General features: G+C 38.5%; 1 protein-coding gene across 1 annotated transcript; it reads right to left on the bottom strand.

Annotated features, from left to right (window-relative positions):
* Nucleotides 1–1,635: 1,635 nt before the first annotated feature.
* Nucleotides 1,636–3,285, bottom strand: LOC144700199 (ammonium transporter 1 member 2-like). The gene has a single exon (XM_078571636.1). The coding sequence runs from the start codon at nucleotides 3,282–3,284 to the stop codon at nucleotides 1,746–1,748; it is 1,539 nt and encodes a 512-aa protein (XP_078427762.1). The 5' UTR covers nucleotide 3,285; the 3' UTR covers nucleotides 1,636–1,745.
* Nucleotides 3,286–25,252: the final 21,967 nt, after the last annotated feature.

Genomic DNA, 25,252 nt, shown 5'->3' with positions numbered 1-25,252 from the left:
ATCTGATATAATAATCAAAATTATCCTATCTAAAGTGTCTTTACCAAAAATACTAAGATCACTTTTAACCTTTTGCTTAATTTTGATTAATTAAAAAATAAAATTAAACACAATTAAGGCCCATTAAATGCAAAATTAATTCATTCTTGAATTACTTCATTTGAAATAGGATAAAAATTCTTTCAGAGTGCCTCCCTGTGGTTAGACCCCTTGCTTGCTCTATACATAGTATTTAGTGATTAAGGAATATTATAAATTTTATTGCATAAGTCTAAAAGCCCAAACAACGGCATACTTACACACCAATTTTAGGCTTATCACACGGGAGAGAAGGAGAGTGAGATGAATAGAGAGAGACAAAGGGAGAAAGGTTAAGATGAAGAGAAAGGGGGAGGGAGAGAAGGAGAGAGAGGGGGACTTTGAAGTTCAATTTTTCTGTTACTTGCGATCTGATTGAAGATCAGGTAGCCAGCCGTCCTCAGCTGCCAAAAGGGAATGACTCAATCAGTCTCAGTCTCAGTTTCTTGCAGAAACCTATCGTAAACCTAAAGTTTGGTTTGGTCTGAGTTTGGCTAGGCCAAACATATAATTTTGGTCATATATATTGAGCTTAAAGTAAAAGTCAATGTAATAATCAAGGTTTATGAACAGTGGCGACAAACATAAAAAGAAAAGAAGAATGGAATCACTCCTATAGGTCAAAGAAAAAACATGGCATCTATTTTTTTCATATTTACACTTCAAGAGAAAACAACTAATTATAAAAAGGCTATTAATGTCATTATGGAAAACATAAAGTCATCCTTTTAAGGTAATCCTCCATATGTGCGACTCCCCTTGGCTCTACTTATCCATGCCTAGCGTGCGATTCCACATAGTTGTCGTATAGCTTCCAGGATCTCTGAGAATAAATTTGGTTCCTTGTTCCTTCTAGTATCTCGAGATATCATATAAAATCTCGAGATAGAACAAATTATCCTTGTGGGTAGTTTCCTAACCAAAAGAGTCAAACGAAATGGAATATCTTTCTAACGATCCAGCAGGGATAAACAGAAGATAAAGAGACTGGGAAGAAGGGGAGAGAGACATGAAAGAGAAAGGGAAATCGAGATGAGGGAAGGGGAGAGGGGAAGAGAGAAAAATAGAGGATGAAGATTGGGGAGAGAGAGATGTGAAGGGGAAAGGATGAAGAAGAGAAAGAGAAGGGGAGATTAAGAAAAACTCGGAAGAGAGACGAAAGAAGTGAGAAGAGGAGAGAACCTGGATGAGAGACAGAGACAGGAGGAGAGAAGAAAGGACGGATACAGTTTTTTTATAGAAATGTATTCTGTATATGAAATCGCTAAGAGAAGAAGGGGGATCGGAGATACAGCGAGGAGCAGGGAGATTAAAAAAAGCTCTCATTGTGTTATCATCCCATGATTATTAACAAATCAATATCTAGATTTATAAGATTGTTTTGATTCGTCGGTTGGAATTGGATTGTCACCGTCGACATGTTCGGACTTTGCTCACCCCTGTCACGATTTGGCTTGTTGGACTGAACTAATTAAGGCCCGGTTCATATTCATTCGTCACGAAACAAAACAAAGACTTTAGAAGTGGGTGACACGCGGGAAGCAAAAAACGAACCACTAAACGTTTAGAAAAAGATTTACTACGGTCTAAAATAAAGAAAACAATGCTGGGAGCATTTACAACGAGAGATTGAACGATGGGTGACGGAAACAATGCTGGATGGACTCCTAGAATGTGAGGCTGTAGACTTGGCCTCTGCGGGGGGGCCTCGAAGGGGCGTCGGTTATCTTGTTTTGGGGGTGGCCCGGGGAGTCGTCGGCATCGTCGTTGGCGTAGGCGAAGCCTCCATGGCTGATGAGGTCCATCCCGGCCATCTCCTCGTCGGCGGAGATCCGAAGAAGCCCGAACCTGCGTAAGAGGAGGAAGAGCGGGGCCATGGTGGCGGTGACCCACCCGGCGATGGCGAGTATCTGCACGACCTGGGCGGCCAGCAGCCCCGTCCCGCCGCCCATGAAGAGCCCGAAGGGCCGGGCCGGCGCTCCCGGGTAGACCTCGTTCACGTACCTCTCCTCGGCGAAAAGGCCGGTGAAGAGCAGGCCCCAAGCGCCGCACCCGCCGTGGAGCTGCGCCGCCTCGAGCGGGTCGTCGAACTTGAACCGGTCGGCCAGCTTGTTGCACGCCATGAGCACGGCCGCGGCGACGACGCCGCAGATGATGGCGGCCCACGGCTCGACCACGGAGCAGCCGGCGGTGATGGCGGCGAACCCGGCGAGGAGGCCGTTGCAGACGTGGGACACGCTCCAGTGGCCGACGAGGACCCGCTGGCCGAAGAGCGCGGTCAGCGCGGCGGCGCAGCCGGCGAGCGTGGTGGTGACGGCGGTCCGGCCCACGGCGGACCACTGCCCGTGGATGGAGCCGGCGGGGCCGTAGGACTTGAGGATGGTGAGGAAGGAGCCCGGGTTGAAGCCGTACCAGCCGAACCAGAGGAGGAGGGTGCCGAGCACGACCAGCGACGCGCTGTGGCCGCGCGGCGGGCCGGGGCGGCCCGGGCGGCCGAACCGGTCGAGGCGGGGGCCGACGATGAGCGCACCCCAGAAGCCGGCCACGCCGCCCACCATGTGCACCACGCCGGACCCGGCGAAGTCGATGGCGCCGCTGCCGAAGAGGAGGCCGGAGGGCCGGGCGGGGCTGGCCCAGCCGTCGGCGGACCAGAACCAGTGGGACGCGACGGGGTAGACGAAGCCGGTGAGGAAGGAGGAGTAGACGAGGTAGGCGGCGAACTGGGTGCGCTCGGCGATGGAGCCCGAGGTTATGCCCGCGGCGGCGATGGCGAAGGCCCACTGAAAGAGGAAGAAGGAGTAGTCGAAGCCGGGGAGGGGCACTTGGTTCAGCCCGAAGAAGTGCCTCCCGATGAAGGCGTTGGAGGGCGCCCCGAAGGCCAGCGCGAAGCCGAAGAGATAGTAGAAGATGCCGCCCGCCGCGGCGTCGAGCAGGTTGGTGAGCAGGATGTTCATCGTGTTCTTGGCGCGCACGGAGCCCGCGCAGAGCATGCCGAAGCCGAGTTGCATGGCGAAGACGAGGTAGGCGGAGAAGAGCAGGAACGTGGTGTCCACGGCCGACCCCGCGTCCGTCAGTTGGGCCGCCACCGCCTCCAACTGGGCGGAGATGTTGTCGAATCGCCCGCAGATGAAACTCGCCATCGCCGTAGAGACGTTGCCTCCCGCTAACCCGAGAAGCGAGGCGCAGCTCTGTGTCGCCATGTCCATCTTCTTCCTCTTCTTCTTCTTCTTCTTCTTCTTCTTCTTCTTCTTCTCTCACTGCAAAATGCAGAAAGATGGTCGCCGGTGCCCTTGTTTATAGACGGGAGGCCCCGGATCAGTCGGGCGTCCGACTCTTCTGGCGGCAATCTCGTAAGTCGTAACAAACCTTGCGAATGCAGATCTAGGTTGTAGACTATTCCGAATCGCATTTATCGGAATGCAGATCTAAAACCCTGACTGGACAGTTCGAATTTTTGGTCAACGAAATTAGTTGATTCTGTTTCGTGAGAACGATAATGTATTTCTTTGAATTAATTATGGATACAAAACAGACCTAGGTTGTGCACTATTTTAAATATATTTCGATAAGCACGGAGATAAAATACAGATTCCAGTACTGCGCATCGTAAATTTAAATTACAGTTATGGTAGTATATTATTTATCCTGACTTATTTGTGTACTAGTATCTTATTCATCAGATTTCAGGATCTATATGTTGACAGGACCTTGGCCCTTCAGTCAACGCAGTAAGTTGTTTTTAATCAGATTAGTACAGTACTTTTTTAAAGAATTTCAGATTCTATGGAGATTTAGGTCAGTATCAGACCTCGCAGAATAAGTTTTATGCTATTACGTGATCGTAAGATTTTTAAAAAATATATGTAATTATTTTAAGAAATATTTCATGGCACAACGATCAACTTAAAATTTTAATTGGGAGAGAAATATTATGTATCTGTTATGAACTTTTAAGTAGAGTGTCATTCTATTAATTTGTAAGAACGTTAAATAGTTCATCTGATTCCCCAGATTCCATAATCAGAAATCCAAAATTCTTTATTCACTTCATAATTTTTTCATTATAACATCAATATAATTAACTTAAATATCGTTAAAAATTAAAACAATCATAATACCTGTAGTAAAAAATTAATATTCTATAAGAATATATTTCATCATAATCACAGTTCCCTGCTGAGATGAGTATTGTTATTAACTAACTTTATTTTCTGTAAGGGTTTTACAAATTTTATTGTTTATACTCGTAAGACAACAACAATGAATTAAAATCTTGATTTTGAGTGTTTCAGGCAGCTCCTGTTGGAGGAAACCCAAGGAGCTGGGCCTATCTCCCATTATTTCATAGAGTAAATACACTAACAAAACACGTGCGTTAGTGTGGGATGCTGTCATAGAGATCCAAAAGAGATGGTCCAAACTTATTGAATAAATACCTTTTATATTTTTTTTTCAACATGGGGTTAACCTCTTTGCACTATAGAGGTACATCGTTGACCACGCTAATGGCAACAAGAAAACGAGTCGTGACCTTGAGAAACAAGGGGAAAAAATAGATCGGGCTCCTAGCCTATGTAGTTCAGAGCTAACATCATGATAGAGTGACTTTGATATGTCATTTAATATCTTGAGCATTCAGTATTCTAATAGAAGAACCCTAATCTCATCGTTTCTGTAATCTTACTTTTGTAGTTTCATGATAGGGGGATAGCTGATCTGGGTGATAGGGTCCAGTCATTTGAAGACAACAATTGGATGACAATGTTGACGTCAACAAAAAGGTTGACAAAATTTAAATGGATGTGATTTAACCACAGTCATTAGACTCCTTCTTACCGAAAATATGACAAACAAGGGCATTGTCATCTAGGTTTAGACAAGAGTGGTAGTGTAATAAATTGTGATTATTTCTCATTCATGCAACCCACTGAATTTAATTGCGGATAAAATAATGATGAACATATTTTCTTCGATACAAGCATAAACAATGCAACTGGTTCACCATAAAAATACTAAAGTTGTGAACAACTCAAATTACTGAAGTTTTTTACTTTATTTCCCTTGCCGTGCATGCATTGGGAAACATACAGGAATTAAGCAGGTTTTTTTGGATAGCACAAAAAGTCGGGGATGGGCAGAAACATAATAGTAAATTCAAGGAATTTTATCTTAAATTCAAGGAAACTGTTATCTTATTTTAGTTACACGGTAAAGAAATATGTTCATATGTTTTGCGGTCTAGTGAAAAGAACATTCTTTGTGTTGAAAGCTCTATTTGAACAGTGCTTAGGTAAATGGAATTAGGGTGTTTCCTTAAGGTGAACTAAGAACACCTAGTGGGTATAATAGGAAACCTCATGCTAAGATCATGCATCCATATTACACTACTACTTGAACATAGCCATTCAACTCCCTGATAAGCACATTAATTCAGGTTTTAATTTTTCGTCATTTCTGGCTTTTGAATTTAAGATAATATATGATATTTGTTGACTATCCTGAATTAAATATTTCTTTTGAGGGAGATAATAGAAAAGAGTGATGGACGATGAAGCAAAAATAATACGACAATGTGACGAGGTAAACATAGAGGTTCATGTAGGTGTAAAGATATAAGTGGATGAGAATGTGATGAGAGTTTTCTCATAATGGGATGATGAAGTTAAGTAACGATGAGGGTTACAAGGAGAAGATGAAGGTTGATAGTGATATGACATGAAATAGTAATTGTGTGATATAGATATAATTTAATAATGATGCCGAGTATGGAACAATGTAAGGCTATACGTTTTGCCCTAGCTCCTGAAGTTCAGACAGGACCATGGTAATTTGCAACTGCATGTTAGCTTCTCCACTTTTTTCTTGCTCCTCAATCACCCACCACGCAAAGAAAAAGCTAGATGGATCCTTAAAACTTGCTGTCTTTCAAAATTTTGGCAAATGTAGGATGCAGGTTTAAAGATGATTTTACATTAGTCAACACCTCAATTTATATATTCAATGGAATAGATGGAAGGACAAAAGAAGGGCAAAGCTGCCCTGAAATTTTCAGTTCAATTGGCCTTCTAGATTTTCAGACATAAAGCTTTAAAGTTGGAGCAATTATAGTCATTCATTTGATCAGATATTATCTCTCTCCCAGTCGGAATCACTTCATATTTATCCATTAATGGTTTTACAACCTTAAAAATCATGAAATATCCCATTTAATCGTTGGCTTGTGTTTATGTGTCATCCACAATCATTGGCTCAGGAGTCAATTTGTGTCCTTTCACATAAAGAGATGAAAATTTAAAAAATATTACATAATTAAGGTGTAACATGGCAAAGCATCCCAATGCCACATGTCTACATGTTTTTCTGTTTTCTAACGATCATTATCCTTGTGTCACCAACTCATGAGGTGCATCTCATACATTTATTTATACCACCATTCACCACTTTTAATGCCAAATTCTCATGATTATGATGCATTTTATTGTTATTTTATGATATTTTCACCAATACCATGACACTCCACTGCTTCTCAATCGTTACATTGTTTTATGATTAATTACATTCTTTATTCATACCTGGAAAACCATTTGAAAATTTTCAAGTCTGTCGAGTTTAATTCTTTCAGAACTCAAGTAGATGACCAAGGAAGCAAAGAGAGGAAGAGGATGATCAGATGAGTCAAAGTGAACTTTCAAAGTTGTCTCAGTTTGACTTTTTCAGTCAAATTAGTGATTCCTTTAAACTAACCATTTTCTATCTAATTTTCAAATCACCCGCAGATGAAACTCATCCTCACCATAGAAACATTTCCCCCTGCCAACCCAAGAGGTGAGGGCACAGCTCTACGTGAACATGGCCATCTTTTTCTTCGTCTCTCACTGAAAAGTGCAATATGGTCTTTGGTTTCTGACTAGATAAATGGGAGGCCCAAACCAGTCATATGTCCAACTCTTCTTGCAATTAACTCAGGTCATATTTATCAAAATGCAGAACTGTAACCTTGAATGTACAGTTGGAGACTTGGTTAAAATAGTAAGAGTCTTATTTTGAATCAGACTGATACTGTATTTTTTGGTGAAATGTTACCGATAAGTCAAAATTTAGGTGGTTAACCTAGCAAATGTGTAATTTTGAGACATGCAAAAAATTTATAATTAACCCTAATTCACTTATTACTGATGTAAATTGGTGAGTAAGGGTCAAACCACACAGAAGGTTTTGTGATTAAGATTGATATTTAGAATAAAGTAATGATAAAGAAAGTGGTTAAGATGAGAGATCTTGGAAATAAGAGATACTAGATTTTTTATTGGCAAAATACACGGTGTCAGGTACTTCCAACCCTACGGTTGTGTTTGTAGACCGATCCATCTGTGCCGTGGATGCCACCCAGGGGGATTTTATATATGAAGTGGATTGTTTACCAACGTTTATAGGCATGGAGTGAGCATAAATGTCCAAGTTATACTCGGATCCTACTTGTCCACGGCCATGGTGCAGGAAAATAAAAAATACATGAGTGTACCTAGGAGGTGCTAAGAGAAGGTCGCTCGTGCAGGTGTTGTGCAGGGTCCCCTGCAACAATGATGGTGCATAGAGTGTCCGGAGCTCTTCCTGCCATCAACAGGTGTCATCGTTGAGGTGTGTGGCAGGTGCATCGGTCAGGCGAGAGGGCCAACGCTCTCACCTCTAGTGCTCCATGCAATGCGCCAGTCGCGCGGCCCATCCTTCAACAACCAAGTACCTAAAGTCCATATCTCCTTGACACTCCTTTAGCAACTTAGAATGCAGTTACATTTTGTCATCAGAATTAATACTGATGTGTTTGGATATCGTTAGTGAATTCTTCTATGATATTCTACTACATTGGCCAAGGGCTTCATCACATCTTCTTCCTTGATCTGTCTACTCTTATACCAAGGGCCAACAATACCATTTTGACCACTCAATCATATTTTTTATTTTCTTATTGCACTCTAGCAAAGACATTTTAGAATTCCTCCAATAGGAATTAGTCGGCAATTCTCAAAGTATAAGTGTCCATCTAGAAGACATCTTTGGTGTCTCAAATCAAAAGACTACTTATGGTATCATGACTTGAATTAATTGATGTAACACAATGGATGCCGGGAACGAATGGCTCGTGTTCCACACAGAGAGGGCGAGGGCAGTCATGTCATGTAGTGGAGACGACTAATGTGGACGGAATGCAAGTGATGATGCAACGATAAAATCACTGAAAGCGTATAAATCTGGCATTTACTGACACCCAAAGACCACTAGGCTATGGTAAGAGTGACCTGTTATAAGCCAAAAATAGGGGTCAATTTTGCCAAATTTAATCCCTTGTCGTTGTAAATTTTAGCTTATACAATAAAATTTATAAAAAACTCTACTTAAGATGTGTAGTGATAAGTACGAGTGTCGTCCAAGGGAAGCTAGTAAGGAATCCAACTAATGTTCTTCTTGAATAATTTGAACCCCTAATTAGAGTTAATTTGATCTTCAATGAAGATCAAATCACCCTAATAAGATGACAAATTTAGAAAGGGGGGAAGAAGAGATGGGATGAATAGAAGAAATAGGGAGCTCTAAATTGGCTTCTTTGATCCAAAGAGAAGGGCCAAAGGGGTCAATTAGAGAGGTTGAGAGGGAATTTTTGAATTGATTTGGTTGGTTTTGTAGGTTTGATAATTCAGAAATAACTACACTATTAGATAAAAAAGGGAAATTTAATCTCCTAGGAATTGAAGTATTTTTTGATAGTTTTTTAATGTGCACTTGGAACAGCTAGGTAAATCTCTCAATTTCTCCTCTCAATCTCAGTAAGGGGTTGTACATTTCGATCAAGCTTAGCAATTTAGAATTTCAGACGAAGATCAAGAAGAACGAAGAAGAAATTTAACTAAAATATCATCCAAAATACACTAAAGGTTCAAATACAAAGAAGAAAAAGGTACCAGATAGGTTGATGCAAGCTGGAGCTCCTCTCTGTCTTGAAGCTGTGATAGAGCACCATCAAGAATGAGCTCCCCCTCTTGAAATTTAGCTTTTATACTTAGGTTACATGGTGAAAATCACCATTTTACCCCCGTTCAGTAATTAATCTTTATATATCAATGTAGGTTTGATCTGAAGATCCGACCATGCAGATAGAAAGAGGGGATTAAGACGAGCAAATCCATAAAAAATTCATCTCAATCGGACTTCAGGATCAAAAGTTATTAATAAATGAATTTAAACCAATTTTAACCATTTGATTTAAATCCATTTATATAATTATTTTCTTTTGAGACACGCAATTACGTGTCGATTTTCATTGGCGGAGGACGCTTGGACTTCAAATGGTGGGTGGAATCTGCGCGTGCCACGTACAAATAACCATGCACAAATGTTTAGGAAATCAAAAATAAAATCAAAAGAAATGTTTAGGAAAGTCAAGGTGGTACAAATAACCATGCACCTTCGCATGCGTTTCTTGCAGCGCGGACGAATCCGCAAGCGCCACGTCACCGCTCGTGTGTGCGTGTTGTACGCGCCGTGCAGGCGGTGAACTTACCTCCCGGCGCTGACCCTCATCAGGCGCTGTCAGATGCTAATCCACAGCAGTGATGAAGCCACGTCAGTCGCCCGAAAATCTCTCTAGCACTTTTGTAATAAAGTCTTCTTTAAAAATTGGAATTTCTGCTTGACGCCGCCCACAGATAATCATGTATATGTCCTCAGCGCACTCTCTCTCCTCTGGTTTCTCCTAAAAAACTTAAAACAAATGTTAAATAATTGCAATAAAACCCTGGAACATTTTAAATGACATCTTTACGCTTGCAACCACGACCGAGAGTTGTTTTGAGTGTATCATTGCAACGAAAATTTACAAAAAGCCCTTCGAAGTTCGAAAATTATCTTAATACTCCTTTTTTCCTTATAAATATATCTTTTTTTCTTAATAAAAATGTATTTCTTCCTCAAATAAATCTCAGAAAAATCCAATAACATCCTAAAAAATTCTAGAAAATTCACTGATTCATCCTCGTATTAATAAATATGGAAATTAAATATTAAACTTGCCATCTTCACTAGAAAATAATTATTTTGAGCTTAAATAAATCCCTTAAATGTCATAGAAATCACAGAAAATTAGGAAAAAATCAGGAATCATTTTGAAAACAGTATTTTTATGTAAATACATGATAACAACCCCACTTTAAGCTCTTTAAATGCATAAAATTGTGCTAATAGCATGAAATAAAGACTGAATTTAGGGTGTTATCAAGCTGGAAATGCCACTAGGCTCCCGATGTCTCGGACGACGGGTAGAGGGCGGATGGTGAGAGTATGACTATTTCTGCTCATGCATGCACCGTTCGAAGCACCAACCAAACCTATTCCCACTGATGTAGTCCTATCTATCAATAACCTAACCTTGTCGGTGGAGACACGCTAGGGAGATATTGGAGGAAATAACTGAAAGCGTAAAGGAAAGAAGATTTAGTGTACCAGATTCGTTTTGGGTATCATGTCTCTATCAGCCATAAGAGGTCTGGTGGGTGACCAGGTGTGTGTCCTGGCCATGACAACTGATAGCGAGCGTAGATGAGCAGCGGCCCGGGCATTGCTGAGGCGGTGCAAGCGACGGCAGTGGGCACCGACGAGCAATCGGGCATGGTGAGCGGTAGTAGTGGGCATGGTGGCGAGTATGGCGACGAACACGGTAGTCAACATGATGGCGAGTGTGGCGATAGAGTGCAGCAATAGTAGGGCATGGCGGCAAGGTCAGCAAAACACAGCGGCAAGGCGCAGCGATGCGCGGCGTAGCGGCGTGGTAGGGCATATAGCGTGCACGACTGGTGGCAGGCGCTAGCGATGCAGCACCGCACCGCTTGGTGTAGTGGTGCGGTGCACGAAGGTGGTAGGTGCGACGCCACACCGGTATTAGGGCTCTATGGCGCGCGTCGGTAGGACTTCGGTGACGCGGAGGTGGCATGACTAGGTGGCATGGTGACGACATGACTCGATGGCGCGGCGGCAGTCAGGCACTATAGTGCAGAGCAACATGGCGCTGCGGTAGAGGGGCGGCGGTCGTAAAGGCGGCTCGGCGACAACAGCGTGGCGCGAGTGATCGTGGCTGCGGTGCCGACAATCGTGGCTACGATGGCGGCTGCGCTGACCGCGGGAGGACACAGAGAAGCCATAGGAGGAAGCGGGGCAGCTCGCGAGGCCGCGCGACAGCCATAGAGGGTGGAACAGTGGCTGCGGAAGGCGTGGCGGCCGCGAAGGCGGCAGCCGCCCGGTGGCTGTAGGAGGCGTCGCGTAGACGCAAGGGAGGTGTGGTGCATCCCCGGGAGGCCGCAGGATGTGGGAGGGTATCCTCAGGCTGCTGCGGGTGGCCGCGGGAGAAGCGACGGCTACTAGGCAGCACCGACGGCCGCAAGATTGCGCGTGCAACCGCGGGAGTAGCGACGGCGGCTAGGTGGTGCCGACGGCCGCGAGACTGGGCGGGCAGCCGTAGTGGACGCTTGGGCGGCCATGGGAGGTTGCGGGTGGCCTCGACCATGGGCATGGAACCGGCATGCGGTAGGGAACCGACAGGTGGTGGCAGTCAAAGCTCTGGAAAAAACGGCCATGATGGCGGCTTTCAGCGATCAAGATTAGGGTTTCTCTCTCTCTTTCTCTCTCTCTTTCTCTCTCTCTCTCTCTATAATATTTTAAGAAGTATTTCATGGCATAAAGATCAACTCAAAATTTTAATTAGGAGGGAGAAATTATGTATCTCTCATGAACTTTTTTGTACAGTCTCATTGTATTAATTAGTAAAAACGTTAAATAGTTCATCTGATTCCTCAGAATCCATAATCAGATATCCAAAATTGTTTCTTCATATTATAATTTTTTCATTGGAACTTCAGTTCAATTGACATAAATATTATTAAAAAAATTAACGTTCCTTTACCTCTTATTTTATAAATATTTCTCTCATATTTTTAACCACGACTTAATTCATAAACACCGTTCCCTACAGAGATGACTCTTGGTATTAACTGTATTTTCTTTGATCAAGGGTCTTTATAAATTTTATTGAATAAACTTATAATATTATTTTGAACATGTGATTAACCTATCAACACTGTAGAGGTACGTCGTTGACTGTGCTGAGGGAGAGAAGAAAACCAGCGTAACCGTAAGAAACAAGGGAAAAAAATAGTATGGGTTTCGAGCCTTCTTGGCCCAAAGCCAACATCATAATTGAGTGACTTAAAAATGACGTGTAATAATCTTTATCATTCAAGATTCTAATAGAAGATCCCTATTCTCATCCTTTTTATTTTCTTATTTTGGTATTTTCATGATTAGCAACAATTGATCAAGATGGTGGGTCCAGTCATTTGAAGACAAATATTGGATGACATTGTTGGTGTCAACAAACAAGTTGATTGATTACAAATGGATGTGATTAATCACACTCAGTAGACCTGCTCTTAATGAAGATATGAAAAACAAGGGCATTGTCATCTAAGTTTAGACAAGAATGATGGTATAATAAATTGTGACTGTTTCTCATTCATGCGATCCACAGATTTTAACCAGGGATAAAGTAATGATGAACATATTTTGTTTGATATTTTTTAGTTTTATTGTACAAGCATAGACAATACAACTAGTTCACCATAGGAAATACTGAAGTTGAAAACAACTCAAATTATTGAAGTTTTACTTTATTTCCCTCACGTTCATGCATTGGGTACCATGCAAGAATTTAGGGTTTTTTGCATAACATAACATTAAAGTAGGGGATGAGCAGAAACATCTTTTTAATGAAATTCTAGTTTCATCTTAAAAGAAACATGAAACGATTCACAACAGAAGACTTGAATGAAATCGTAACGACATCAAAAAATCAAGAAATGAATAACCTCGGCACGTATCACAATCGTGATTTCTTTGATCCTTGAGTGAGACAAGTCGAGTTGCTGTTGTGTGCACCCTCTAGATGTATCCACCTAGATGTATCCAAACTTAAGTATATCTTCTGAGGTCCAAAGTACCGTTTGTGTGTGACCCTATGGGCCCATTGATAAGTCCAAATTTAGGGGTTTTATGTCGTTGTTTTAATTCAGACTTAACCAAAAATATTTATGAAAATTTCCACTCAAATACTCTATAATTAATATAGGGCAAGTAAAGGGTCGATCCATAAAAAGACAGAAATTTAATTTCACAATTTTCTCAAGCTTTGAATGAAGAAAATGAGTTTAAAAGTGGAAAAATACAATTTCTAAGATTTTTATGGATTTTTAGTTGATTTATATAATTTCCTATGATTTAAATTGAAAAAAATAAAAAGAAAAAATAAAATATTTTACACCAATTTTCCTAATTTTAAGTAAAATAAAATATTTTACAGTAAAATTAGAAAAAAAATTAAATATTTCCAAAATATTTTTTAAATTTTTTGAACTTTTATTTACACCAAAAACCACTAGAAATATTTAAAAAGAGAGTGAGATAGTTTTAGAATTTTTTTAGATGTTAAGATCATCGAAAATTGATTATAATAATTTTAGGGAATTTTCTATTTTAGGAATATTTAATTGTGGAATTATAATAATTTTAGGGATAATTCTATTTTAGGAATATTTAATTGGGGAAATTTTTTTCCCTGATTTTGTTATAATTTGTAAATTCTGGGAATAGAGAATTTACCTGCTCTAGTGATCGGTGGCAACAGCGGCGGCGGCGGCGACGGATCGGAGGGGCCAACGGGCCTTTTCTGGCCCGTATAGGGCTGCTCTTAGTGGGTCAGCCCATTAAGGTTTAGTCCAATTTGGCTAAGTCAAGACTTAGCCATATGGGCTAATCCCTATTAGGTTTAACCCAATATGGTCAGGACTTAGCAGAATTGGCAAAGTCCTGCACAGGGCTCTCTTGTGCCCTTCGGTCGTGTGCTCTGCCAGCGCGCGGACTGGCGGGCAGAGGTGTGTCTCTGCTGCGCAAGCGCAGCACGACAGCATACGGCGGTGACGGTAGGGGGGAAATGATCTTTTTCAAAGGAGAAAACTAATTTTTAATGGGATTCTTTTGGGATTTGAAATGGAAATGATAGAGGTTCTAGACAGAGACAGGAATATATTTTATAGAGAGAAATAAATGGGTTGAGAGAAAGAAAATGTCAAAATGAGAAAGATAGAGAGAGAAAATGAAGAGATAGAGATAGAAAAATGAAGGGGTAGAGAGAGTTTGAGATGGAATTTGAAGTAGTAAATGAAGATGATTTTTTATGAAATTATGAGAGAATGAACTAGGATGTGGATGAAGGTCTATGGAGAGAAATAACCATTTATGGAGAGAGAAAAGGTCGAAATGAGGAGATAGAGAGAGAAAAATGAAGAGAGGTTGTAGGAGTTTGAGGTAGAATTTGAAGGTACAAATGAAGAAAATTTTTTATGAAATTTTAAGGGGAGTAACTAAAGATATTGATGAAGGTCTAGAAAGATGAATAACCAATTCTAGAGAGAGAAAGTAGGGAAAAATGAGTGTTAATAGTGAGATAATGATGGTTTTAAGGGTAAATGGATGGATAGTAATGCGGAAAATGTAAATCTAGGTTCCTAAAACCTTAATGTAAGTTTATTGAGCCCTCAATGCTTCCTATCAATTCTGGATACTTATATTTTCCAGGATCAGGCATTTTTCAATGCAAACATGAGATGGGATTAAGAGAAAACTTCAATAAACTTACATTAAGCAGGTTGAACAACCTGGATTCAAAAAATGTCATGTCTTGCTGGCCAGCCAATTTATAGATCATGCTCAGAATGAGGGGAAATGAGGGAGAAAAATTATATTTATACATCGAGAGAATTACTAAAACACCCCTTTGGGCATTTTTCTATTCTATTTTCTTGCCATTTTGCCCCTTTTTCTCCATTGGTTGAGAGCTTCCCCTTGTAATCTTTAACTTATTTCTTTGTAAGGCTTTTGAGAGCCAATGGGCATGCCAGATTGTGGCCCATCTCCCTCAGGACTCTTTTTCAAGGCCCTTTTGAGAAGCACTTAACTCTAAAAAATTCTCCAACTCTTTAGGAATTACCATATTCTCATTCCTGTAAATTTCTGTACATGTGAAACTATAGAGTACTCTCCAACTATTTTATATTCTTGACTTCAAAGAAGTCAGGGAGATTAGTCAAAAATAACCATAATGTGCAAAATTAGAATTTATAGCTTGTACATAACTATTTAGTTGACTCAAGTGATAACATGATAAATCCTAAATTAATGATACCAAAAACATCTCAAATGAATGGAAATATACATGCATTTATCATGTTTTCACCCAAGTATCAGTCGAGTCAACCACTCTAGTGGCCTAACAAGCTTTATTGGCCTTAGAATTTAATTAGCTATATCATTATATAGATTAATTAAATATTGGATAGATTTAACCCAATCGATAGCTTGAGTCTCCTACCCATGGGTTGCCAAAATACACTGACTTAGGATATGTTCAACTATCAAACCCTAACCAGTTGTTCGAGTTAGTGTTGATGCATTTGGAAATCATTGGAGAACTCTTCTTCGATATTTCATTGCCTTGGCCAAGGACTTCATCACACCATCTTCCTTGATTTGTCTCCTCTTATACTGAGCGTGGACGATCCCATCTTGACCACGCATTCATTGTGAACTTCTTGATGCACCCGAACTAAGACTGTTTCGAATCGCATGATTAGATACTCGTATATCATAGTCAAAATACAGTTGTCCACACACGAGATGTCTTTGGTTTCTCAAGTCTAAGAACCACTTACACAACCATGATGTGAATCAACCTAATGTACAGTTTGGTATAACACCATTTGAGGATTCGTATGGATCAATTCAATGAACTACTTCCACTAAAGAGCACCCAATATCTATCCTTAGCGATTCCATACTAATGGCTATAGGATCAACCATACTCATCATATGAGTGAGCTTAGATAGTGTTATTCTATTTGAATACTTCAATGCCCTTATCGAGTATCCTTTGTGTAGGAATATTTAGAACATAATTTAGAGTCTAGTGATCTCCGTATTATGATCTCATTGAGTCCGATCATGTATTCATGGACTCTATTATAAGCATCACATGTGCACTATAATGAATATATTCTATTAATGAACATAAAACGAGATATAGAATGTTTGATTGGCTTGAGGCTACATATTTTTCTATCATTAAGAGCACCGGATGGGCAAACTTTGAAACCTTAGGCTGACATAATTCATCAATATTACACTACTTGAACATCATCATTCAACTCCCTGATAAGCATATTAATTAAGGTTTTAATTTTATGGTATTGCTCGCTTTTTGAGTTTAATCAAGAAATGTTATAAATATATGTTCTCATTAAAATATATCTAGCTAGTGATGAGTTAGGATTTTCTCCATAGGGAATGGTTATTAGGAATGTAAAATTCTTTCAAGTGGTGGTTAACAACACGAGACATGATACTTATGTGATAAAATATATGCTGACAAGATAAAATGGGAGATATGAAGATAATATGTGATATTTATTGATTAACATGAATTAATATGTATATATATAAGATAACTATTTGAGGGAGGTAATGGAAAAGAGTGTAATGTGATGAGAGTTTTGATATAATGGGATGATGAGGCTAAGTAATAATGAGGGTCACGAATCACAGATGAAAGTTGTCAGTGATATTAAAAAAATAGAAAATGTGTGATATAGATATAAGCTATTAATACTGACGAGTATGGAACAATCTAAGACAGTAAGTTTTCCCCTTACTCCTCACATTCAGCTAGGACCATAGTGATGTGCATTTATATGTTAGCTTCTCTACTATTTTGTTGCTCCTCAATCATCCATGACACAAAGAACGGCCTACAGGGATCTTTCAGACACTATCTTTCACAATGCCGACAAATGTAGGAAGCAGGTTTAAGGATGATTTTACATAAGTCGATGCCTGAGTTTATCTATTTAAGGGAATAAATGGAAACATAAGAAAAAGGCAAAGCTGCCCTAAACTTTGCAGTTCAATCAGCCATCTATATTGCAGTTCAAGCGTTGAAGTGGAAGAAATCCTAGGGATTCACTTTACTAAATATTATATATCCCATTGTCGAAGTCGCTTCAGATTTATCCATTAATGGTTTTAACGACTTAAAAATCATGCAATATTCCATTTTAATCATTGGCTTGTGTTTTGGTGCCATTCACGATCATTGGCTTGAGAGTCAACTCGTGTCCTTCCACATAAATAGATGAAAATAAAAAGTTAAATATATATTATCAAGGCATAAAATGGTGACGCCTCTCAATGCATCATGTCTACTCATTTTTGTGTTTTGTAATGATGCTTGTCCATGCATCACCGACTCATGCTATGTGTGATAAAGATAAACTACACGTGTATATAATTTAGGCTATATATAATTTTTTGGGTCATTGTGATTTAATTTTCCCAAATCAAATAAAATTTATAAATAGAGAAAAGTCAATCAAATATGTATAGTAGGAGTGAGGTCATCTCCACAAGGACTAGCCTTTAGAGATGAATCTTTAGTTCAGTTAAGGTACTCAAAGAATTTAGGATTATATATAATAACAGGAAATAATTAATGATAGAGAAACACATTTATAATAAAGGAGGATTTCAAATTATGTAATGGAAGAATTATTTTAGGAATTTTTATTAAGATGTAGAAGAAATAATATCAAGAGAGGTCAACACGAGTATTATGATAAGGAGACAATATTTTTAGAATGATTTTATATTTTAATAAATAGTAAGCTATACATAAGGAAGGATACAGATAAAGAAATGATGGATATTAAGATTTAGTTAGATAGTGAAAATGATTATTTTATATTAGTTATATATAATAAGAATGATAATTCAGAGATATGGTGATATTTTTATAATCATAATCAAAAAGTTATTATTCAATTATATATAGCTTAGTGAAATCAAGAACTATATACATTACAATAGTAAGGGAGAAACATCATTTATTTATTTTTAAATGATTTTCAATTAATTAGATCAAGAGAGAGAAATAGAAGGAAATCAGAGGGATTGAGAGGTAAATAGTTATTCTATTATATGGCTACTAGTTAGTTTATAACCATAAAACGTGGTCTATCTTGTTATTTACATAATAAGTATTTATATTTATATTATAAGAGAAAATTGAGGTAACATCAGATAAATGTGTCGATGCCCAATAGGTGTTTGATGAAATGCATCAAAGAGACCACACTAGAAAAAATGAGATTCAAACTGGATTGCATCACCGATTTCAAACAAATCTTAGCAAGGTGTGATTCATATAAACTAGTATCTACCAAATAAGTTTCAGAAGATCACCGATAGTGCCCTGATCAGGAAACTGAGGATATGGGCGCCATTCACCACCCCTTGACTTTGACTTGCGTCTCAGCCAACTTCCTCTATGTTGGCATGCTTTCGGTATGTCCTGAACCTTCTCGGGTTTCTTCCTAGAGGCATCACGACCTCTGCATTGCCTGCACAAGCTCCGGACGGGTCTTCCACAGCTATAGAGAAAATGGAGTGGGGATACTTATATTGAGAGGCCATCGATCCCCTTTTAAGGATCAGGGACCTCCCATGGCCGTGGATCTTGTGTTCTACCCTTGGGGGTACTTTTGAGGGCCATTGGATGGCCTATCGTCCCCCCTTCTTGCCAAAAGCTATCGTCCAGCCAATGGACATGATGCCTAGGGGCAAAGATGGATGTATCTGCCCCATGCCAGCGGAGAAGATGAAGATGAAGACGAGCGAGCGGCGCGACGCGCGACGGAGCGAAGTAACGAAGTCAAAGAACGTTACGAAGTCAAAGGCGCTCAGGAGCGATGAAACGTTATCCAGCGGATAAACGAAGTCAAAGAAACGATGAATGATTTATAAGAAGTGTAGAAGTAAAGATAAAGAATGTAATAACTTAAGGTTCAGCATCTTCGCTCCGTCAGTCGCGTCGCGCCTTTACTTCGTAACTCTTCATTAAGCCGAGTTTTCTTTCTTATTTCTTTTATATATATTATATAGAATATTATGACTTCTAAAACTTCGCGTTACCTTGGATTGAAAGAATTGCCCACACGCTCTGTTCGATCCATTTCTTTCTGATAAATTAGAACCTTTCATTGTACGCTTGTTATAATAGCGAAAAATGTGTTAAATTATAATAGACTGGTTGTGTCGATTCTTTTGAGCTGGAAATACCCGGAAATTCCTTCACCATTTCGGACACAACTGGTACATTCCACACTTTGACGCCGTCTTTAAACCAACGCTCAGGTTCGACCTTAGGTTCTGAGGTCACGAAGAAAGCACTCCAGTCGTACTCCATTCTACCTATTGAGTAGGGGACATAAGTAACCATGCCTCCTGCTTTTCTTTCAGAACCATCAGGTTACGAGGTCATCCTTGCGTGGGTCCTACACAGACACAGAAAAGATCACATTAGATACCTAAAGTAAGTTGCATTTATAACATGACAGGGTGGATGGAAGGTCATAGAGAGCACACCCAAAAGGACTGCTCTTAATTCCAAGGCGCGAGTGAGCGGGCGCGAGGAGCAGAAGCGAAAGCGGGAGCAAAGTTCTTGCAGAACGTATCATTTCTACTAAAGAGGACCCTCCCCGTTGTGCGCCCCTCCTTTAATTATTTGGTCATGCAATACTTTTTTAATACAAAGAACAAAATGAATCATCCTGATAGACCATTTGAAATTAACCATATTTATTGAGTTTAGTTTTTTAGGACTTAAGTGGATGAACAAGGAAGCAACGAGAGGAAGAAGATAATCAAAAGAATCAAAGTAAACTTTCAAAGTTGTCTCAGTTTGACCTTCAAGTCAAATTAGTGATTCCTTTAAACTAACCATTTTCTATCTAATTATTTATTTCAGGTGGCATGGATTTAATGAATATGAAATTTATAAACAAATGGATAAATTTTCATTTAAAATGCCTTTCGAATTGAAATATATGATTTTTAAAAATTATACTACTATTAGAGACTAAAAAGTAAAAAAAAAAAAAAAGTGTTAGCCTTGGGCCCAAAATGGCAGCTCACTTGGTCATGCATGCGTGGTAGTACTCTAGTAAGCAAGCACAGCAGGATGGGCCCACTGTGGCGGCGACATGGTTTAGGGTGGTGATCTAGTGGATATTGTTTATTCAAACTACTATTTAATTTACGATTCACATACTTTACCACAATGTTAGAATCTTTCGGTATGAAAATATTATTTTGAAGTTCGATGTAAGTACACAAGGAATAACATGAGCTATCTGATGAAGATTAAATTTCTGAGGCTTGTTAGAAGGGGCAATCAATGTGTACCCCACGACATCCATCTGTGACGAAAGTCACTAAAAGAAATGGACAATCAAGATTGCTCACATTCCTACGAATCTATTTAAGTTTTTTCTCACTTCATGTAAAAAATTCAAGAGAAATCCCCTATTAATCAATCATGTAGTTGTATTTGTTTGGGTAAAAATTATATTGATTTTTTACCTGAATTCAGTGTTTTCTATAAATAATGAATTGGCTTGGTCAATACATGTGAAGATTAAGCTTTAAGGGTATTTTTAACACAATATTTTGATGAATGTTCAAAGTGATGCATGCCTCAATATGGGTTGTGATCAAAGCACAATAGGCCCTCAGTCAAGTAGTTGACTGATTGTATGGGAAACTAAAATAAGAGCCTTAGATATATTAAATGTTATGTTGATATATTTAGTTAAATATTATGTTAAACATAACTAAAAGTTTAATATTATTTTAGATCTCAAGTCCTTGGCATAACGGCTAGTTTTGCTCTTAACTCTTGAAAGGTATTTTGAATTGAAGGCAAAATTGTAAATATAAACAAAATCAAAATTAAAATGATTAATATTTTATATTGCTTAATCATAATCAATGAAAATGACGGTTGGACTTTTGACAGATTACCATTATGCCCCTTTCGGATTTCCAAATCTATATATGCAGTTTTGAGCCCTAATCTCAAACCCCCTTCTCCTTGCCCTTTGAAAATCACAGTCCAAAAGCTAGAGAGATCTTTCAAGTCCTAGAGGAATTTTCAAGCAGTTTTTGACATTCTTTGAAGAGATCATTTGTTTCTAACATCAATCCAAGTCCTTAGAACTTGGAATCGTGGTTTTTGGTGCAGGGTTTCTCAAGATTCGAAGAAAAGAAGCCTGGGATCCGAACTTCGCACATCTTCAACCCTGTGATAAGTTTATAATTTTTAGCATATTTTTTTCCCAATTTTGAGCTTTTGATCAACATATGAATTGTTCCTAACATCCATAAAAAACCAAATAAATTTAAATCACGTCATTTGGTTGAGTTTTGAAAGATCTACAGGGATTTGAAGTTGAACACGAGGGGAATCGAGCGGTAAACCAAAGATGTTGAAAAATTGATATTTGGAGATTTCTATGATTCATTTTTGAATATTCTGTGTGAGATACTATTTGTGCGAAATTGTGTTACAAAACCATTGCAGGTAGAATCATTGCATTTGGTGCAGGATTGAAAAAGATATTGGTGTAAGCATCAAATGTCAAACGCGAATTAAGACTCTTATCCAAGGAAAAACGTGGAGGAGAAAAGGATAGAAGAAAGAACGACCACAAACAAGGAGGTATTATTAAAGGGAAGTCATAGTTAGATTTATGAATATTTAACTCAATATAATTTTGATATAAAAGTTTTTTTTTTGAAGTACATAACATTGATCATTGCCTTGGATACTATTTCGAGTAGCCATCAATACTAAGTGTTGTTGAGGATAATACATCATTCATAAATATAATTTTATTGCTCAATCTTTGTGATCACTCAGGTCAAGGCTTTAGGGGTCATAAGAAGAAGGCTTTGGGGGCTAAGTTGAAGTAGATTAAGCAGTGTCATTCCGTGGAAGCCTTTGAGGGTTGAGGACGACAAAGCTTCATCGACTTTTTGTTTTTCTTGGTATCCTTGTTCAGCCTTATTTCCAAGTGATTTGCTTGGGGGGCATTCACACAAACTTGGTTAGGGCACATCATTACCTCGTGACGGATACCCCTGAACAGCATTAAGGATTAGCCTAAGCTATATAAAAAAAATAACTGTCTTCCATTTCCTCTACCTCATTTCTTAAGTAGAAAAATCTTAGGCTAATTAAAATAAAAGTAAAATATAAATATAGAACCTAATTCACCCCCTCTCTTAGGTTGTTCCTTGGCCACCTAAACTAACAAGTGGTATCATGAGTTGACTTGAACATTAATTTTTCATCCAATTATTATCTATTTTGATTTGGTTGGATTAGAAATGAGAAATAATACTTGGGGAACTTTTTTGGGAGTTTATTTTTATTTTAAGAATAAAATGAAGATAAGTAATAAATAATATATTTAGATATTTCTTATTTTTTATTTGATTTTTAAAGCTTAAAATATGAATTATTCTTGAGCGCCAATAGGTGTCAATGGTTTGAGGTGATGGGGGCAGTGAAAGCAGGTGCATGCATGCAATTGTGGTTTCCCCCGGATAACCCTATAGGTACCCAAACCTAGGCTAAATTTATATAATTTAAGAGATGGTCCTCAGAATGAAATGGATGCAGCAGGAATATACCAATATTCAAACGAAGTTAGCCAAAATTTGAAAGGAGAAAGTGGGATGAAAATTTGGAATGGGAAAATGCATTAGTTGTTCTATGAAATTTTAGGTATAAACTCATGATACGATTTAAGAGACGCATAGTGGTAGAAAATGGACAGATAGAGAGAGCACGACACAAAATAAAGGAAAAGTGAGGAAATATATGTAAACCATGGTAACATTTTAGACGTAGGTTGATCCTTCCAAAATTTAGATCCTTATATTTCACTAGGATCAAATGTATCATGAGTTTATACCTAAAATCTCATAGAAAAGTGAGGAAATAGATGTAAATGATGGTAACATTTTAGACGTAGGTTGATCCTTCCAAAATTTAGATCCTTATATTTCACTAGGATCAAATGTTTTTATACGAGAATAATGACAAATGGATGAACACTTCAAAACACTACTAACATGTCAAGCTAGGATCTTGGAGAGCATCGGTCTGATGACTGGCCATTGCTAGAGCATGTCCATAATGAGGTGAATAGATGGAAGGGAATGTTTGCATATGGCATGATCTAAAATGACGTTATATTCTTTACTATTTTCCTTCCCACTGTTGCTTCCTCTTTTCTAAGTGGTTGAGAGCTCCATAATTTTAATCTTGTACTTATCTTCAATAGGAAATCAGATGTTTTCATGGATGGATACAAGACATGTCCCATAACCCTATAACTGCTCCTTTGAAGTAAATTGAAAAAATATACTTATTTGGCCCAAATCCCAAAGAAATAGGTTTGAGAGTCACATAGAATGCCCCAGCCCATTGATCATCCTCCCATTCATTTCTTGTAAATTTGTGCACACGGGGGCTTTGAAACTAATCATATGTGATAAAATTTATTGCCATACAAGTTTATAGGTTTTACAAACAAAAGCCAAAAATAGCATACAAAATATTCATATGAAATTCATAAATATTTAAATAACCTAATTAATAGTGGGATATATTATGTATTAAGATGCTTTAACTTTTTTGGAATGATGATCATACTTATCACGTCATCACTCTGGATGAAAACCAAGATTGGAAATTATGTAGTTACTCTTGTGGCAAAAGTCGATTGATTTTATAGGAAATTATCAAAACCCATAACTGCAGTTTTTTTATATTCGATGTTCATCATTTTGAGAAATACAATGTCCCTTGAAAATTTTATTAGGTATCCTTTTGTGTTGATGCATAAGCATATACAGTATACAATACTATAGCCGAGAGCACCTTGAGTTATCAAGTATTCTCCTTCTTTCCCTCAGATCGCATACATTAGGACACGTATAGGAATTAAGTATGGATGAGATTGTCTCTTATTTATGTGATAATGAACCGTTAAGTTTAGGGGGTGGGCAAACAAATCTGTTTTTGAGGTATAGTGGAAAGAATAATATTTATCTTGGAAGTTCTATTTGAACAATGATTTTAGTCAACTGAACTTAGGTGTTCCCTCGAGGTGTGCTAAGAACACCTTGTGAGTCTAGTCAGAAACGTCACACTCATACTATGCACCCACTTTGCACTACTTGAACATAGTTGTTCACCACTCTACAAGCTTTAGTCAACACCGCTCTACATACAAATATTTTTATCAAAGTACAGATATCCTGCCAGTCATTTGGCAATACTTTTATTACTAAAGTAAAGCTCCTACAATCGCATTTGAGGGAAACAAAACCTCCTAAAGGGAATGATCTGTATGTGTGTTAAGGTGAAATATTTGTGTAGGGTAAGTGAAATCTAGAGTATATAAAATCCTTGTCTTCTAACCTCGTTGCCAAAAGGCACAACAAATGCAATGAAAAAGAAGTTAACACTGTCTAACCTCTTTCATATTTAGTCATTGTACTGATAGCACTGAGTTCAAGGACTGACATTAGTTTGATCTTTGCACCATTCTTTGTGGTGAAATGTGGGGTTTAATTTAAGCTTGCGCTGAGCCTAAATATCTCTAGTTACTATTAGTACATATAGTGCATCAAGTATATACTTGAGGAATGTCCTGGCTTTGTGAATTCCAAGTGCACTATCATGTACTTGCATAGACCCTATAGTAACTCAAGGTTGGATATTAATTATCCATTTCTCTTTAAATTAATACTAATACATGTGCATATTTCTATAGCTGGACATTGAGGATGCAACATACATTCAGAAATTTTCAGCTTTACAGAGTTTGATGACAACAACTACAGTGAGTCTTCATCATCATTCACTTTCAAATAGCCATCATCTAGTCATTGTCATCATCCATCATTGGATGATAAAAATATTTGGGCGTAATGATGATGACAACAATGTCATCATCGTCTGCTGTTCTCAGTTCAACGACAATGATGATGATAAGTGCGGTCCAATAAAGAATAATCATCATCATGGGCTTCCAACTTCTGAATCATTAGAGGAAGAACCATTGTCATCACTGTCATGTCATTCCTCCTAGCCCAAAATCTTGGGATGGCAAAT

Source organism: Wolffia australiana, chromosome 2 (assembly GCF_029677425.1).
Source record: "Wolffia australiana isolate 7733 chromosome 2, ASM2967742v1".
NCBI lineage: Eukaryota > Viridiplantae > Streptophyta > Magnoliopsida > Alismatales > Araceae > Wolffia > Wolffia australiana.
This window is presented reverse-complemented; position numbering and strand designations above follow the sequence as displayed.

Bases quoted from the DNA above. Each gene is read 5' to 3' on its own strand.
- LOC144700199 (XM_078571636.1), bottom strand. From the start codon at position 3,284: ATGGACATGGCGACACAGAGCTGCGCCTCGCTTCTCGGGTTAGCGGGA.